This window comes from Eublepharis macularius, chromosome 1, assembly GCF_028583425.1.
Source record: "Eublepharis macularius isolate TG4126 chromosome 1, MPM_Emac_v1.0, whole genome shotgun sequence".
Lineage (NCBI taxonomy): Eukaryota > Metazoa > Chordata > Lepidosauria > Squamata > Eublepharidae > Eublepharis > Eublepharis macularius.
This window is the reverse complement of record NC_072790.1, coordinates 252,174,204-252,190,460: the sequence shown is the minus strand read 5'-3', so window position 1 is coordinate 252,190,460 and position 16,257 is coordinate 252,174,204. Positions and strand designations below refer to the sequence as shown.

The 16,257-nt window shown below is 48.5% G+C and overlaps 1 protein-coding gene across 1 annotated transcript; it reads left to right on the top strand.

Moving 5' to 3' along the window:
• The first annotated feature begins 11,283 nt into the window (after positions 1 to 11,283).
• LOC129345046 (cortexin-3-like) lies at positions 11,284 to 11,517 on the top strand. Its single transcript, XM_055002027.1, has one exon. It carries the CDS (start codon positions 11,284 to 11,286, stop codon positions 11,515 to 11,517), a length of 234 nt encoding a protein of 77 aa, XP_054858002.1.
• Positions 11,518 to 16,257: the final 4,740 nt, after the last annotated feature.

Genomic DNA, 16,257 nt, shown 5'->3' with positions numbered 1-16,257 from the left:
CACCAGCAGGTTTAGGGAGGGAGGGAGATCATGAATCCCCGAAGTGCAGGCCAGATTTTGGGATCGCATTCAGGATCCCCAAAAGAGAGCTGCCTCAGAGCTGAACGAGGCGTGCACAATTTTTATAATGCAGCGTTAAGGCTTGGCACATTGGCAGCTCTGGACATGGAGATCCCAGCACTCTTTGGGTTTGGCCTTGACTCTCAAATAACAACAACATTCGATTTATATACCGCCTTTCTCGACAACTTAATGCCCACTCAGAGCGATTTACTAAGTGTGTTGTTATTAATCCCCACAACTATCACCCTGTGAGGTAGGTGGGGCTGAGGGAGATCTGGAAGAGCGGTGACTGACCCAAGGTCGCCCAGCTGGCTTCAAGCGGAGGAGCCTAGAATCAAACCTGGCTCTCCGGATTAGAGTCCTGCCGCTCTTAAGTGACTGACCCAAGGTCGCCCAGCTGGCTTCAAGTAGTGAGAACTGGGAGTGAAGAATCAAACCCGGCTCTCCAGATTAGAGTCCTGCTGCTCTTAACCACTACACCAAATGCCTTAACAGCCTCAGAATGGAAGCAGGAAAGTGCCTGTTATTAAGTCCAACATGAGAGCGGATGGGGGGCAGGGGGGCTGCTGACCCAGCAGTGCCGTCCTATGCAGAGTTACTCCAGCGTGTAAGGGTGAAATGGTGTGTGAGGATGAAATTGGGAGGGGACACTGTTTGCTTAAGCTCCGTGGAGAACAGGTGAGTTTAAAAAATGTAATTAGTACATCATCATTTTATTTCAGCCCTCTCACATTGCATATATTCTCTGGTTTGTGAATTCTACAACCGCCTTGTAAGGAAGCCAAGATCACACATCTCCAGGCTGCAGACTGGAAGCTGAGGGCGGGGGTGGGGGAGCACTGAGTAAGTTTGTGGCTCTGAATCAAAGCACGTGGGCCCTTCAGAGTAACTGGTTTGCCAGCGTGTGAGCACTGGTCTAGATGGACCACTGGTCCTGCTTTCTCAGGTGCATTCTGGATGGGCATCTAAGAACAAAGAGTCTCCCAAGAATGCAGAAACGAGCCTTCTCTGACATGCGGATTTGTTAGAAATCACAGAACCCGCAGCCACACGAACCAATTTCAGGCTCTCTTGAAAGCAACTTTATTTTTTAGAGAACAGAGCAGCAATGGATACCAGCCTGGTTCTTCAGCCTGCTCCGCCACAAAGGAGAACGGCAGCCACAGCAGACGCCGCCTGCCTCTTCCCAGGTTCAAAAATAATCCGAAATCCTTTTGCTCCCTCATCAATATTTCAAGGCATTCTTTCAAAGAAAGCTTTAAGTGCTCGCTGCTTAATTTGGCATGCCTATTCTCTGGGTTTACATCCAATTAACTGCAGATAATAGCCACGTGTGTGATAAATTTCAAGAGCCTCCAGGAACGGCACTAGTGAAACAATCATGAGGACTAGATACTTAGTTTCCACGCAAGCCTTCTTTGGAGTTACTGCAGATTCCCCTCCACCTCTCAGAAAGTTTTAGGCTTTCTCAGAAAGGGCTCCAGCAGCTCTTAGTTTAGGAATTCAGGGCTGCTGGCCTGATCCACACATCACGGGATGTGCCTAGTTATAGATGGCATAGTTATCTTAAGCAACTCATTGCCTTCAAGGACGGCTATTAGCCCAGAAGGCAAACAGTTTCACGGAGAGAGCTATAGATAGCTACTAGTCATCCTAGTTGAATGGAGCCTCCATATGCAAAGGCAGTATACCTCTGATGACCAGATGAAAGAGATCAACAGTGCGGAATGGCTGTTATGCACTTCCTGGAGGAATTTGGATGACCACTGTCGGAGGCAGATTATTGGGACTTAGGTCTAATCTCATAGAATCACAGAGCTGGGAGGGTCCATACAGAGACCATCTAGTCCAACCCCCTGCCCAGTGCAGGATCAGCCTAAAGCATCTCTGACAAGTATTCATCCAGCCTCTTCTTGAAAACTGCCAGTGAGGGGGAGCTCACCACCTCCCTAGGCAGCTGATTCCACTACTCTGACCATGAAAAAGTTTTTCCTAATATCCAGCCGGTACCTTTCTGCATGTAATTTAAGCCCATTGCTTCGCGTCCTACCCTCTGCTGCCAACTGGAACAGCTCCTTGCCCTCCTCCAAATGACAGCCTTTCAAATATTTAAAGAGAGCAATCATGTCCCCCCTCAACCTCCTCTTCTCCAAACTAAACATTCCCAAGGCCCTCAGCCTTTCCTCGTAGGGCTCAGTCTCCAGACCCCTGATCATCCTCGTCGCTCTCCTCTGCACCCTCTCGATTTTGTCCACATCCTTTTTGAAGTGAGGCCTCCAGAACTGCACACAATACTCCAGGTGCGGCCTGACCAAGGCAGTAAAGACCACCTGCAATTTCAACGCTATGGCCCCTTTGATACAACCCAAGATTGAATTAGCCTTTTTTGCCACCGCATCACACTGACTGCTCATATTTAGTTTACAGTCCACTCTCACCCCAAGATCCCTTTCACATATACTACTGCCCAGAAGTGTGTCCCCCCTCCGGTATTTGTGCTTCCCATTTTTGTGGCCCGGATGTAATACTGTGCACTTGTCTTTGTTGAATTGCATCCTATTCACAGCTGCCCACTTCTCCAGAGTATTCAGGTCTTGTTGAACTTTAATTCTATCTTCTTGGGTGTTTGCTACTCCTCCCAATTTGGTATCATCAACAAATTTAATGAGCAGCCCTTCCACTCCTTCATCCAGATCATTGATAAAAATATTGAAAAGTACCGGGCCCAAAACCGAGCCCTGCGCCACCCCACTGGACACCTCCCTCCAATCTGATGAAACGCCGTTGACCACCACTCTTTGAGTGCGGTCCTCCAACCAGTTCCCTATCCACCGAACTGTCCTATAGTCTAGCCACAGTCTTCTAGTTTGCCCATCAGAATGTCATGCCCATCTAGCCAAATAATGTCACACGCTGTTCATGTTTAACTTTGGATGGTTGATAATGCAGGAGAATTATATTCTAGGACTGAAAAACATCTACTTTGCTTACAGATAGGTGCAGTAGAAGCAGCTGCAGGGGAAATTGGCTTTCTGTACAGCGAGCAGAGAAAAGCATTTGCAGAAATATTTCCAGCTGTGGGGTAAAATGGGAAGGAATGGATTGGCTCTTCAACTTGGGGGGGGGGACTTCCTGCCGGGCTGTTGTCCAGCAGGGACTCCGGCAGCCAGGAGCAAGCAGGCAGCACCAGTGGTGCCCACAACGGCATCAGCTTGCTCAGAGCCTCTTCCTGCCCCACAACCGGCTGGACCAGCTCCCTGCTGGGGGCATTCAACCGGGCTTGCTCCTGAGCCTTTTTAAAGGCCAAATCTTGCCTCAGCTGCTAGCGGGAAAAGACAGGCCAGCAGCTGTTCAAAGCGTGGCTATTAGGAGCAGGGCTGGGCCATTCATCTCGGGCAGCTGGAGGAAGGACTGGATGCAAAACAATGAGCCCTGCCAGGAACAATGCCCCGGGAATTCACTCGATGAATTGGGGCGTGGAAAGTTATCCATCACAGGAAAGGCCTGGTCCAAGGTGGCTCTCTTGCACCCTCTACAGCTGAACTTGCCACAACCGCCTTTTATGGCTCAAACCGGTAAGTCTGGCAAAGGGTTGCCAACTCTGGCTTAGGAAATTCATGGAAGACTAGGCGGCAGTGCCTTGGGAGAGCCCTCAGTTTCTCCCTCCGGTTTCCACCCTCCAAAGCTGCCATTTGCTTCAGGATGATAGTTGGGGTGGGTAGCCGTAATCTCCCGTAGAACAGCAGGATTTGAGACCAGTGGCACCTTAGAGACCAACCAGATCTTCAGGGTATAATTCTCTGTAGCCTGGAGATCAGTTGTAATTCCAGGAGAACCCTGATCCCCACCTAGAAGTAGGTAACCCTAGTCTGGCATCCATTTTTTAAAAAGTCTAGCCTGAAGCACAAAATATTAAGGTTGTCACTTGTTGGCCATCTCCGATGCTGGGAACTCCGAGGTATACTGCCTGTGTACATGGAGGTTTCATTTGGTTATCAAGGCTATTCACAGCGGATAGATTTCCTTCTCAAGTGGATGTGCCCCATCCTTTGAAAAAGCCTTCTAAGCTTGATGGCTGTCTTGTGGCAGTGAGTTCCAAAGGTGAATTTTGCAGTGTGAAGAAAAAGGGCGGCCAGAAATGTCACATGAACAGTTTCCGCAAATGACTCTCTAACATCTAAGAACAAAAGTTGCAGGGACATTAAAGTAATTCCTTTATTGGAATCAGCCCAAGGTTTAGATTCTTGTGAGCATACTTCGATGTCCTTTTATCCTTTTACATTAAAAATATTTGTTTACTGAGGGTGGGGGAGAACTCAGCCAGAAAGTAAAGGGCTTTTAATCTGCATTGCTACTGCCACCTAGTGGCCCTTCATGGGTAGCACCGAGCACAGAGCAAAAAACCGAGACAATTGGTGCAGGGGAGGAATTAATTTTAATTCCACTCTGAGAACTCTGTGCATTTCGCATGCGCTTCATCTGGGGGATCGGTAAAATATCATCGTCTGGACAGTTCCCACAGCAACAGAGTCTGAGCACTGCATCTATTTTCACTGGCGGCGCATGCGGCTCCTAATCTGTCATTTTAATTTTAATAACACAAAAATCGAGACTTGCCTTGGTGTGCAGGTATTTATTTTCACTTTTAATTTTTTATTTATGCCATTTATCGTCTGCCTTTCTCACTGAGACTCATGGTGGATTACTGGGTGTTCCAACCACTTTTCTTGCTGCAAAACTAACAAACTTCTCAAAGCACCTGAAACAGACAGAAATGCAGGCCCTGCTTTAATGACAACTGTGTTCATACACCACTCTTCTAGACAGATTAGTGCTCCACACTCAGAACACTGAACAAAGTCAGTGTTATCATTATCCCTACAATACAGCTGGGCTGAGAGGAATGGCTTGCCCAAGGCCACCTGCTGCTCATGGCAGGAGTGGGAGTCGAACCAGCAGAGTGCTGATGCGCAGCCCAACCACCTCTTGGGAAATCTTCCCGTCTTGAACGCCTGCCTTGCAGGATGCTGTCGACTGCACAAGAGGTCTGCTAGCAAGGCCGCTTTCTGGACTTTTGAAGCATTATCTAATTGTGGGGATCTTTTCATCCTTTGGCTCAGGTTGCCAAGGCACCAAAAAGGGAGAGAAAAACCAGCAAACCCTCCCAATAAAAATAAGAAAACTTGAGGTACAGTGCTAAATGGAAAATCCAATATATTCTAAACTGAATATAATACAATAAATGTAACAAAATAATCGTAAGATATACAGCTCTCCTACTGACTCCAGTATTGCACAATTTTTTAGCAAAATAGTAGAAAGTCCAGTAGCACCTTCAAGACTAACCCACTTTTTTGTAGCATAAGCTTTCGAGAGCCACAGCTCTCTTCATCAGATGAGACTAACCGATAAAGCTGGTTAGTCTTAAAAGTGCTACTGGACTTTTTATTATTTTGCTACTACAGACTAACACGGCTAACTCCTACATATTTTTAGGTTATTGCTTTTAGAGTAAAATTGGCTGGGCATTGTCCAAGGAGATAGGCGCCATTCATATAACTGATGCTTTAATTCTGGGCATGATGTCTGCAAGTATCGGTGACCGAGGAATCGGCTGTATCTTTTAGCAAAATTGTTGTATGGTTGACCGCTGATGAAGACAGTTTGTCGAAATTTTGTAATTGCCAATTACAAAATTGTAATTTTTTAATTGCCAATTGCCAATTTTATATGCTTGGATTATTTTGTGTAGCTAGATATTCTGCCTTTCCTTTTAAGTTCTAAGGGTGGGGCATAATTTGGGAAGGGGAGTCAGCCCTGCCAGATAGGTTACCTCCTGGCTGAAGAAGTGTGTAAGTCTGAGAAATAAATAGAGGCTGAGAAAAATTGGTGACGTCCCCCCCCCCCAAGCCAGACATACTTCAGGCTGGGCAGGATTTGAAACCGAGTCTTCCTGAGCCGTTGCTAGCTACCAAGCTATTCGCATGGATAATCTGGGAGAAGGAACTCCTTGCCAACCTCTCCTGCTTCCTCCTTTAGAAAAGAGCAAGAGTCCAGTAGCACCTATAAGACCAACAAAATTTGTAGTAGGGTGTAAGTTTTTGTGCGTCATAGTTCACTTTTTCAGGTATCTGAAGAAGTGGGCTGTGACTCACAAAGTAGGTTGGGCAGAAAGACAATGGGATATCCATTCCATACTGGGAGAACAGGCAATGAAATAACAGAGGAAATTCTGTATAAGGGCAAAGTGAGGTGGGGCAAACGTCATATATATACTGATGAACTGGTGGAAACTGATTGTGAAAAAGACTTTGGGCTTAGGGTGGATCACTTCCTGAAAATGTTGATGTAGTGTTCAGAGATGATTTTTAAAAAGCAAAACCCGGCCAGGGATCTTCAGGAAAGGAAATTACCAGGGCAGAATTGACTTTGTTCAAGTCCTTGGTGTGCGAAGTTCTGGTCCCAACATCTCAAAAAGGATATTGAGCAGCTCTAGAAAGTGCAAAAAAGGGAGACCAAAATTATCATGGGTTAGCACACCTTCCCTAGGTGGCCAAGACCAAAGCGTCCGCGGCCTTTTCCTGTCGAAATCAGCAACGGGGATAAATCCCTAATCCGCCACGAATTCCGCTGTGTGACCCTGGGTCAGTCTCTCTTTCCCAGCTTGACCTACCTCACAGGGTTGTTGTGATTTACTTGCTTCATTTAAGTAAGGTCACTGCTGGTCTGATCCACCGGGGCTTTTCTTAGGCTCTTGCTGAGACTCGAAGTGGATTACAAAATACAGGAAACAGTTCCATCGGACAACACAAAACATCCAATAAACCATGCAGATGGATGGGGACAATGGAAACAACGCGGCAAAGAAGTGTCTAAGGCATGCCGTACCAGAGCGCAAGCAGACTGCAAAAATAGAAGACGTCGCAGAAAAGCAGGACGTATACGGACAATAACCGCTGCAATCGACGATGACCCTTTTCCGTCACAGAGGAATCTCACTGGACTGCTCCAATCCACTCTGTTCTAATCCCGTTACAAAATCCCCGGACATTTCTGTTTTGCACGTTCTGGAGAACCATAGAAGCACGAGGGCCTTCTTGACCTGTCAGGCAGGCCATTCCATAAGGCAGGAGTCACAACAGAGAAGGCACACGAAGAGGGAGTCACCCATCTGGTTTATTTATTTAAAGTCCACCTTTTTCATCGATTACACAGTGTAAATCAATACAATTAATAGCTAAAATGTTCAATAAACATTACAATAGGCTATGGCTTACAGAAATTAGAAATCCAGAGGAGTTCGCCGTGTTCGTCTGTTGTCGCAAAATAGTAAAAAAAAGTCCAGTAGCACCTTTAAGACTAACCAACTTCACTGTAGCATAAGCTTTCGAGAACCACCAAGTAGGTAGTTGATTACCAAGTAGGTAGTTACCTACCGAGTAGGTAGTTGACTCCTGCATCTGACGAAGAGAACTGTGGTGCTTGAAAGCTTATGCTACAGTAAAGTGGGTTAGTCTGAAAGGTGCTACTGGACCTTTTTATTATTTAGAAATTTGAAAACAAAGACAATTCCAAATTCAGCGATTCTGCTCATTTTCAGATTTTCAATCTCGCCCTCCTGCAGAGCGGCAACTGCAGAAAATTTTGCTCAAGCGAGTGGAGTTCACATGGCAGAGTAAATGGTGGCAGGGGAAATGGTATTGTAATCTGGGGAGAAAAGTGGGGTAATAAATATCTAGATGTCTACAGAGCGATGCACTGCGTGAAGAAAGTAGAGAGAGAAACACATCACTCCCTTTTATCATAATACTACAGTTTGGGGTCAGCTTAAGAAACCGATTGGCAGAAGGGTCAAGACAGACCAAACGGGAAGAATTACTTTACAAAGTAGGCCGTTGACTCCTGAAACTTGCTGCCACATAGGGTTGCCAGCTTCAAGTTGGGAAATTCCTGGAGATCTGGGGGGTGAAACCTGGAGAAACCCGGAGAAAGTGGGGTTTGGGGAGGGAAAGGACCTTGGCATGGCATAATTCCATAGAGTCCACCCCCCAAAGTAGCCATTTTCTCCAGGTGAACTGATCTCTGTGGCCTGGAGACCCGTTGTAATTCCAGATCTCCAGCCACTACCTGGAGGCTGGCAACCCTACTGCCACAAGATGCAGTAATGGTCCCTTGCTTAGATACACTTAAGGGCGGGCCATGGCAGCTGAATGTGGCTCCGGGTTCAAGGGCCATGGACAGAATACCTCCAATTGCCAAAGGCTGGGGAGCAATCAGCAAGCCGGGGCTGTGGCTAATAGGCCCTGCTCAGGGGCTCCCCCACGGCACCTGCCTGCCAACTGTTGGGAACGAACGACAGGACTAACTGGCCCGTTGGCCTGATCTGGCAGGGTTTCTCTTATGTTAGGTTCTTGGGAATGTCCAAGTTTGCCGCGGAAGCTTCACAGTTGAGCAGAGGTTCGAACCCAGGTCTCCGCCGGCCATCTACTGCCTCCCCCCACCTACCCAGTTGCGGTGGGCCTGGAGGAACCCAAAAACCCTCCAGCCTCCTAGCCTCACCCCTGATGAGATAGAAAAATGAGTTTGCTCCAGCGTCACCATGGAGACTGGTTGCTAAGGGCAACAGCTTTGAAGCATCGCTCTTGGGCGCTAGGAGGAGGGCCCGGCCCCAAGCCAGACCCATTTCAGCCGCCTTGCACAGAACTGTTCCCTCCTGCATCTTTGGGCGCCATTGAGCCACAAGCTTCTCTGCCACCAGGAAGCCAGGAGGTGATGGGCGTTGCTGTCTGAGAATCTTCCTGCCTCTCCAGAGGGCTAATCCAGTGGATCTCTGCTGCCGGGCAATAGGTCCTGAAGTGGAGGCAGCTGTCTGCCTGTTGCTTCTGAGGCTCACACACAGGTGAGGATCTTTCCTTTCCCGGGTGATATCAGATGTGCCAGCCAGGTGTGAGAAGCACGGGTGGGTGGCAGGCAGGCACTGAAGGGGCGACCATACGGGTGAGGAGCTCAGGATGTGCGCACAGTGCTCCTGTGGGCCCAGCCAGACATGCTGCGTCTGCATGCCTGGAAATTAAGTTCACGAAGCCTGCTGGGCGCTCTGGGTGTGGAACTCCCACGTCGTGTGGGGCTTGGTCCACAGTGTCAAGCCGTGTCAGACCCACAGCTTAGTTTTTATTGTCTTCGTGCCCCACATCTTGGGAAAGGTGTTCTGTCTGAGTAAAAAATGGGCCTTTTCTGTCCCCCCCCCCCGAAAAGGCTATTTTTTAGCAAATCGGGGCCGATGCCTCACCTCCCCACTTTTCACAGACTGGAAATCTACACACATCTTGATTTTCAGCAGCACTCAATTTCTACATTTGGAATATCTGGTGAAAACTATTCTCCTTGGGCATCTACTCCCCACAATCCCTTAAATCTCTGAAATTAAACTCTTTCTTTTATGCAACGTGTGGCAAGTAGCTTTTGTGCATTTGAAGACCATCAATATTGTGATATACAGAGGCGAAATTAGTCTATTGCTCCCCCACTCTGAACTTTAAAATCTTGCAGTCAAAGTTTCCCCCACTTTCTGTGGTTTGATTAGTGAGCCCAATTTTCTCTTTCGAGCTTGCGTGAGAGCTCTTCGCATTTTAAGTCTTTCTGCTCCAGAGAGGACAGGAGGCGGTGGAGTGGTGAAGGAAGCATATATCCCCAATTCAGAACAAAACGGGTCCAAAATGGCCGAGAGTCAGGTGGGTGGGGCCACCTGACATGTGACCTCTTTGGGGAACTGCCGGAACTGCGTTCCTGCGCATTCCCCCTCGAAATGAGCCCTGATAATAATAATATTCAATTTATATACTGCCCTTCAGGACAACTTAACACCCACACAGAGCAGTTTACAAAGTGTGTTATTATTATCCCCACAACAATCACCCTGTGAGGTGGATGGGGCTGAGAGAGCTCTGAGAGAGCTGTGACTAGCCCAAGGTCACCCAGCTGGCTTCAAGTGGAGAAGGGGGGAATCAAACCCGGTTCTCCAGATTAAAGTCCCGTGCTCTTAACCACTGCACCAAACTGGCTCGCAGTTGATTTGCTTAGGATCGGGGTCCTGAAGGAAAACACCCCCCCGATTCCATTACAAGATGCCTCTGTCCTCTTGTCCAGGGTTCGGCCAGGAGGACAGCAGCCACCATAGCAAAAGGGAACCTCCATGTTGAAAAGCATATCGCTCTGAACGCCAGATCACAGGAGACAAACGGTCATGGAGGTAACTCTGAGCTCCAAACATGAGAAGAGAGAGTTCTGTGATAAGAGCTTTCGGAGGCATCCCTCAACAGATGCATCTGACGGAGAGAGCTGTGGCTCTCAAAAGCTTATGCTACAATAAAGTTGGTTAGTCTTAAAGGCGCTACTGGACTCTTGACTATTTCCCAAAGAATAAAAGGATGTTTTCCTGATCTGTTTACCGGAAGGACAAGATATAAATGGGAGGAGGGTCTCTTCAGACTTCAAGCCGTGGTGCTCTGCCCTCAATCTGGTTTTCAGTACCAGGGTTTATCTCTGGCCAGAGGGGAAACAGGGCAGAGCTACTGAACATGTGCAAAGCACAGGCCCCTTCCACGTGTACTAACCGATGCCCGCCTCCCTCTACCTGTGTTCAGTGGTTGAAAGGTTCAGCCCCATCTGAGAAGCAGCTCTTCCAAGCCAATCCACTCGGGCCAGGGAGTGATTTGGGTCTAGGGATGCCATCTCCAGCCTGGGAAATTCCTGGAGATTTGGGGGTTGTGTGCCAAGGGAGGGCAGAATACGGAAAGGGAACTCAGCAGGGAGATGATGCCATAGCTCCATCCTCTGAGGCGACTGTTTTCTCCAAGGGGACTGACCCCTATAGTTTGAAGGCCAGTTGAAATTCCAGAAAAACTCCAGACCCCACCTGGAGGCTGGCAGCCCCATTAGGGGCTTATGTGCCCCACTTGTCAACATGAGTAACCACCTTCAGGAATTCTATTCTTTTCCGATTCCTGGAGCAAAGGTACTCCAGGAGAGAACGCTCAGCAAAGTAGTCCTCTGGATTTTGAGGGGAGAAGCAACTGGATCAAAACCAGTACAAGTCTGGAGTGCGAGCAATACCCGTGTGCGATCATGGTGAGCGGGTGCGTGTACCCCGTTGCTCTAACCAGCTGCTTCTCTTGTTGCAGGGCCTCACGTCCACATCGCAAGACGCCTCTGTGCTTTACGATGGCCGACGGTCCCGGCAGCTCCCTGCCCCCCCTGGCCAGTGCCATGCTGCCCACCCCGGTCTTGAGCTTAGAGCAAAGGGCCGCTTTGGTTTTCGTTTTCCTTCTCTTTGTCGTCCTAGGAGTGCTGATCGTCCGCTGTTTCAGGATCTTGCTGGATCCCTACCGCAGCACTCCGACCTCGACGTGGACCGACTACATGGAAAAGGACGCCTTTGGTTACCGGCTGGCCTGACGAACGGGCAATGTCCGCAGGGCAGAGAGAGAGCTGGCCAGAAGGGGCCCGATGCCCTCTTTGGCCGGGAAGTCTTGCTCCTAATCCCAGGTGTGCCAAGGCTGGTGGTGACGTTTCATGTGGGATGGGGAGCCTTGGAGTGGCCACCTCCAGTGCTGGAGCACAGAGGTCTTCAGGGACTGATTAGCACAACCTGTGCAGTATACAGTGTTTTGACAAAGCCTGTTGACTTCAAACACGAGTCTTGCGCTTGATGGATCTATGACGATTTGGTGCAGACAGAAGGGAAATTTCCCGCAGTGCCTAGTTAACTTGCGGAACTCATCGCCAGAAGCTGCAGCCACAGCCCCCATCTCAAAAGGGTACGAGACATATTTATGGAGGAGGACCAGAAGTCATTGAAGGCCATGAGCCACACAGAGCCTCCATCGTTAGAGGCAGTCTACTGCAAATTGCTCTATGTTCAGAACAAACCAAAGATGGCTGCTCCCCTTCTGTGATTTGTTATATAAGCCTCCAAAAAGAGTTCCTTCCCTGAGTATCTGAAAAAGTGAGCTCTGACTCACGAAAGCTCTTGCTGGAATAAATGTCGTCGGTCTTTAAGGGGCTGCTGTACTTCTGTTGTGTTTTGCCCCCTTCACACCCTGCCTATGAACTATCAGAAGTTAATCAGCGGGTCAATGTGAGACAAAAATGGTCTGATCCAGCGGAACCATTCTTATGACGTAATGGTGCAGACGGGAAGCCACACTTGCCATCCGGAGCACATTCCCTGGGCTGTTCTCGACCTGTAAGAGGCTCATCTCCCATACTGGGTCAAATTGTGTCAGTCTGGGATATCCAACAGGCTCCGTGGCACGAGCAGCAAGACCCAAAGAGTCACTCTAGCAAATCCTTTATGCCGTTCGGGAGGCCCTTTGGGCCACACTGCATGGAGGTCGCAGAGACAGAAAAGTCAACATGTGCCCAAACGGGCATGAGCAGAGCCAACAATGGCTACCACGTGCGGGCCTGGTTTTTCAATCGGGCCTCGGGCAATTGGAGAATGCACTTTGGGAAATGTCTTCTGAGCCGTGCCGCGACTGTACAGAACATCAGTTTAAATTAAATCACGTCTAATATTCTATGCGTGTTTCAGACGTCTCGTTCTATCGACTGCATTGATTTTCACTGTATAATCCACCTTGAGTCTCAGTGAGAAAGGCAGACTATAAATATAGTAAATAAATAAATAAATTACAAGCTCTGGGGAAGCAAGGGAGGAGCAGCCAAGAAGACACGGGATGGATGGGAACAGACACACTTATCTGGGATTAGGGGTGAAGGGTAAGTCAAAGCCACCCTGGGAACTGTGGGATTTGAGGTGGGGTGCGGAGGAAGAGAGAGGTGGCATCGTGTAGGTTATGTAGGAGCAGCTCTGCCGGATCAGACCAACGAGGGTCCATCTAGCCCTTCCTTCTGTTCAGCTGGATGCATAGGGAAGCCCACAAACAAGGCCTGCCGGACACAGCCGACCAACAGAGGCATTCTGCCTCCGAACCCAGAGCCCCCGTTTGACTATCATAACTAAACACCCCGCAACGGTCCTCTCCTTTCCCCTAAATTTGTCCAATTGCCCCTTTTAAATCCATCTGAGCTAGGGGCCATCGTATCTTGTGGCACTGAGTTCCACAAGACAACCACCTACTGCGTGAAGTCGTCCTTTTTATGTTCCGGCCATAAGGGCCAGCAAGAGAGAGGTTTGGGGCTTCTGGGCGGCAGATCATGAGCGTTGGAGTCATTGCTGAGGGGGCAAGGATATGGCTGGAGATGATCGGGCCTTCCTATCGGCATCAAGATTCAGAGCAAGAGCAGGGTGGATGGGAGAATCAGCAGTAAGCAGGCATTCCCCCACCTGCAACCGCCCGAGCCTCCCTTTCCGACATCCTTCCATCTCTCTTTTGGAAACAAGAGCCTGCGTCTCCTGCTTCGGCCCACCAGCTGCTTTCTGCTGCTCCTTGAAGCTCTGGCTCGGGAAAACTAATTACTTTTTCAGTCAGGAGCCCACTAAGCTGTTATAAATCAAAGCCACGCACAGCCCAGCAAATCATAACCACCGGCAAAAAGTTAGTTATTAGTCAGCGTTTGGCTACAAGGGATGCGACGCCCCTGGAATTTTAAAGATTACTGTTTAGAACAGCAGCCAGCCAGCCGGTGGCCGTAAGCGTCCCCTACGCCTCCACGCAGGGGCTCAGATCTATGGAGAAAACTATGATTACTTCCACCAGTGCGAGGCAGGGGGAGCTATTATTTCAATTGCTGGAAAGCAATCTTGTTTTCTGCAAGGTTGATCTATTGCTGCGTGGGTTTTTTTTTTTTATGATCTTCTGATGTCTGAGGCAGGCTTTAATTTTTGCTCAGACAAAATTTGCTCTCCAACTTGAAAGAAGTTTACTTTTAGGGTAAGAACACAGCCCTCTCACCTTCCATTCGCAGTTCTGGGCCTGCCTCCTCCTTCGCATCCCGGTCAGGGATTCCTGCAGCAGTCCAACAGGCAACCTCCTTTGAAGGGCTTTCAAATATGCTCATGGGCCAGGCTAAGAATAAACCGATAATAAAGTGCATCTGTGCCTATGCGGGGAACACCTCCTTGCTAAGGCGAAAGCCCAAGCTGGCCTGCACTACTACCTGAGAATGGGAGCGGGGGTGTCAGGCAAAGTTATGTCACCAAAAGAATTGGGAGGCAGAGAAGAAACTCTCCTTAGCTCAGAAGATGATACTGAAAGGGCTACACCGGACTTTTCTGCAGTGTTGTGGTGATACCCTGCGGCTGACAACACCCCCCGCCTTTCACAACGGAGTGGGGAGCATTAATAGTCACCAACAAGGACAGCCTCAACTGCTGCTCCTTCCCCAGAGGTGATGCGTGAAATGTTTTGCCGTGAAGCCGGCTGGTACTTATTTCAAGGGAACAGGAAACAAACTTCTGTTTCGTTATTCCCATCAAAGGATCTTGGGGTGCAGGGTGACCAGAATTTCTGGTTGCTTCGGGTACTTGTAAAATGGGTTGGGGCAACCTTTGATGAACCGAAAAATAAGGAGTCACGAATACTGGCGAGACTCAAATTTTCCACCCCACTCTGCCACGATTTAAAAAAACAGGAACCAGGGAGATGGGGTGCTTGCTCCTCTTGAGTTCTTCAAAATATGGGGCTGGGACCCGTTGAGAGGGAGCCCCACCTGCTTCTTATCCCAGTTCACTCCCACCCAAATGGTATCCCTTTACCTCCCTGTGAAGCAGTGAACGGCTGTCGGCAATCCTTATGTGGAACACGGCCCATGCTTTGGGGGCAACGGTGTAGCAGGGCCAAAATCTGCCCCTGCCAGGTCTGGCCTACACGGTCAAGTCCCTCCCCAGTTGCTACAGCAAAGTGGACATAACCACAGCCCCCCCTCCCCCCAATCCGGCAGGTATTTTGCTAACTGAGAAATGATAGCAGCAGGTTTCTATCTAAGCTGGGGGGGGGGGGAAGAACACAGCAAATTACATCAGCATTTTATTAACCAAACAATAGTACCAAAAAGAGAACTGTACACATTGTAAACTGAACATTTGGGGCAAAAAGCCCAGAGATATAAAATATGCTTTTTCTAACAAGCCAGCCTGTATATAAAGCTTTTTTTTTTTTAAATCCTCTATAAATTGGAAGGGCACTTGGAACCCCTGAAAAGCAGTGTGTTTTGCTGGATTTGATATGAACCTTCTTCTCAGTTATAAAAATGTGGCCCAAAAGCCCTGTGATGTTGCGGTTAAAGAGAGATGAGGAAATGGGGAGGTGTCGGGGCCCGTCTCTCCGGGAACTACTAAGGCACGAGCAAGAGACAGGTGAAGCACGTTGCTAGCATCAGCTACACAATTTCCATTACAAGTAAGAGAATGCAGAAAGAGTTTTCAAAAGGCAATTGCACATTAAATAAATAGAGTGTTTTTAATGTAGAGGTATAATTTATAAGAATTCTCAAGACTTTTTCCTCCCTCCCACCTGGAAGAGTTTTCATAAAACTGGTAGTTCTTGTATTAATTTCCTATTTCTTGTTTGTTCAAATGCAGGGCCCATTGGCATGGGAATTCCACAGGTATCCGCATGCAGGAAACGGCTCTGGATGGGCCCTGCATTTACACACATCCTCCATGACTACAGCATGCTACAAGAAATTCACCCGAGCTCTGGAGCACCCACAGACCTCTGGGGTGGGGCAATGGGAGAGGGCTCTCCCCGTAATCTGACAGAAGGACTTCATAAAACACATTTTTCCTTTAGAGCATTCCATGCAATTAATGCCAGCTGTCACAGCAACAACAAACAGGGATCTTGTGGCACCATAAGGACTAACAAAGCTGTGTTCCGGCACCAGCTTTCACAGGTTGGACCCAGCCAATTTTTTTGCTAAACCTCACCCACCTCCTCTCTTTACAGTAGCCCCCATCCCACATGGCTTTTGTATGTCACACCATTCTCAGCATAGCCTTTTTGGTAGTCAAAGGGGCCCCCTTCTGTCATTTTCCAGCCACAGCAAAGATGGCTGAAAACAACCCCATGTCTTGTGATTTAATGCCCACCTGAAGAAGATCTGCTCCGTGTACTTGACAAAGTGGGCTTTAGGCCACGATAGCAGGTGCTGGAAGAAAGTGTGGTTAGTGTGTTTCAGGTGCCACAAAACCCCTGTTTATTTTAGGGCTGTGATCATCTTCTCAGGAAA

Bases quoted from the DNA above. Each gene is read 5' to 3' on its own strand.
- LOC129345046 (XM_055002027.1), top strand. From the start codon at position 11,284: ATGGCCGACGGTCCCGGCAGCTCCCTGCCCCCCCTGGCCAGTGCCATG.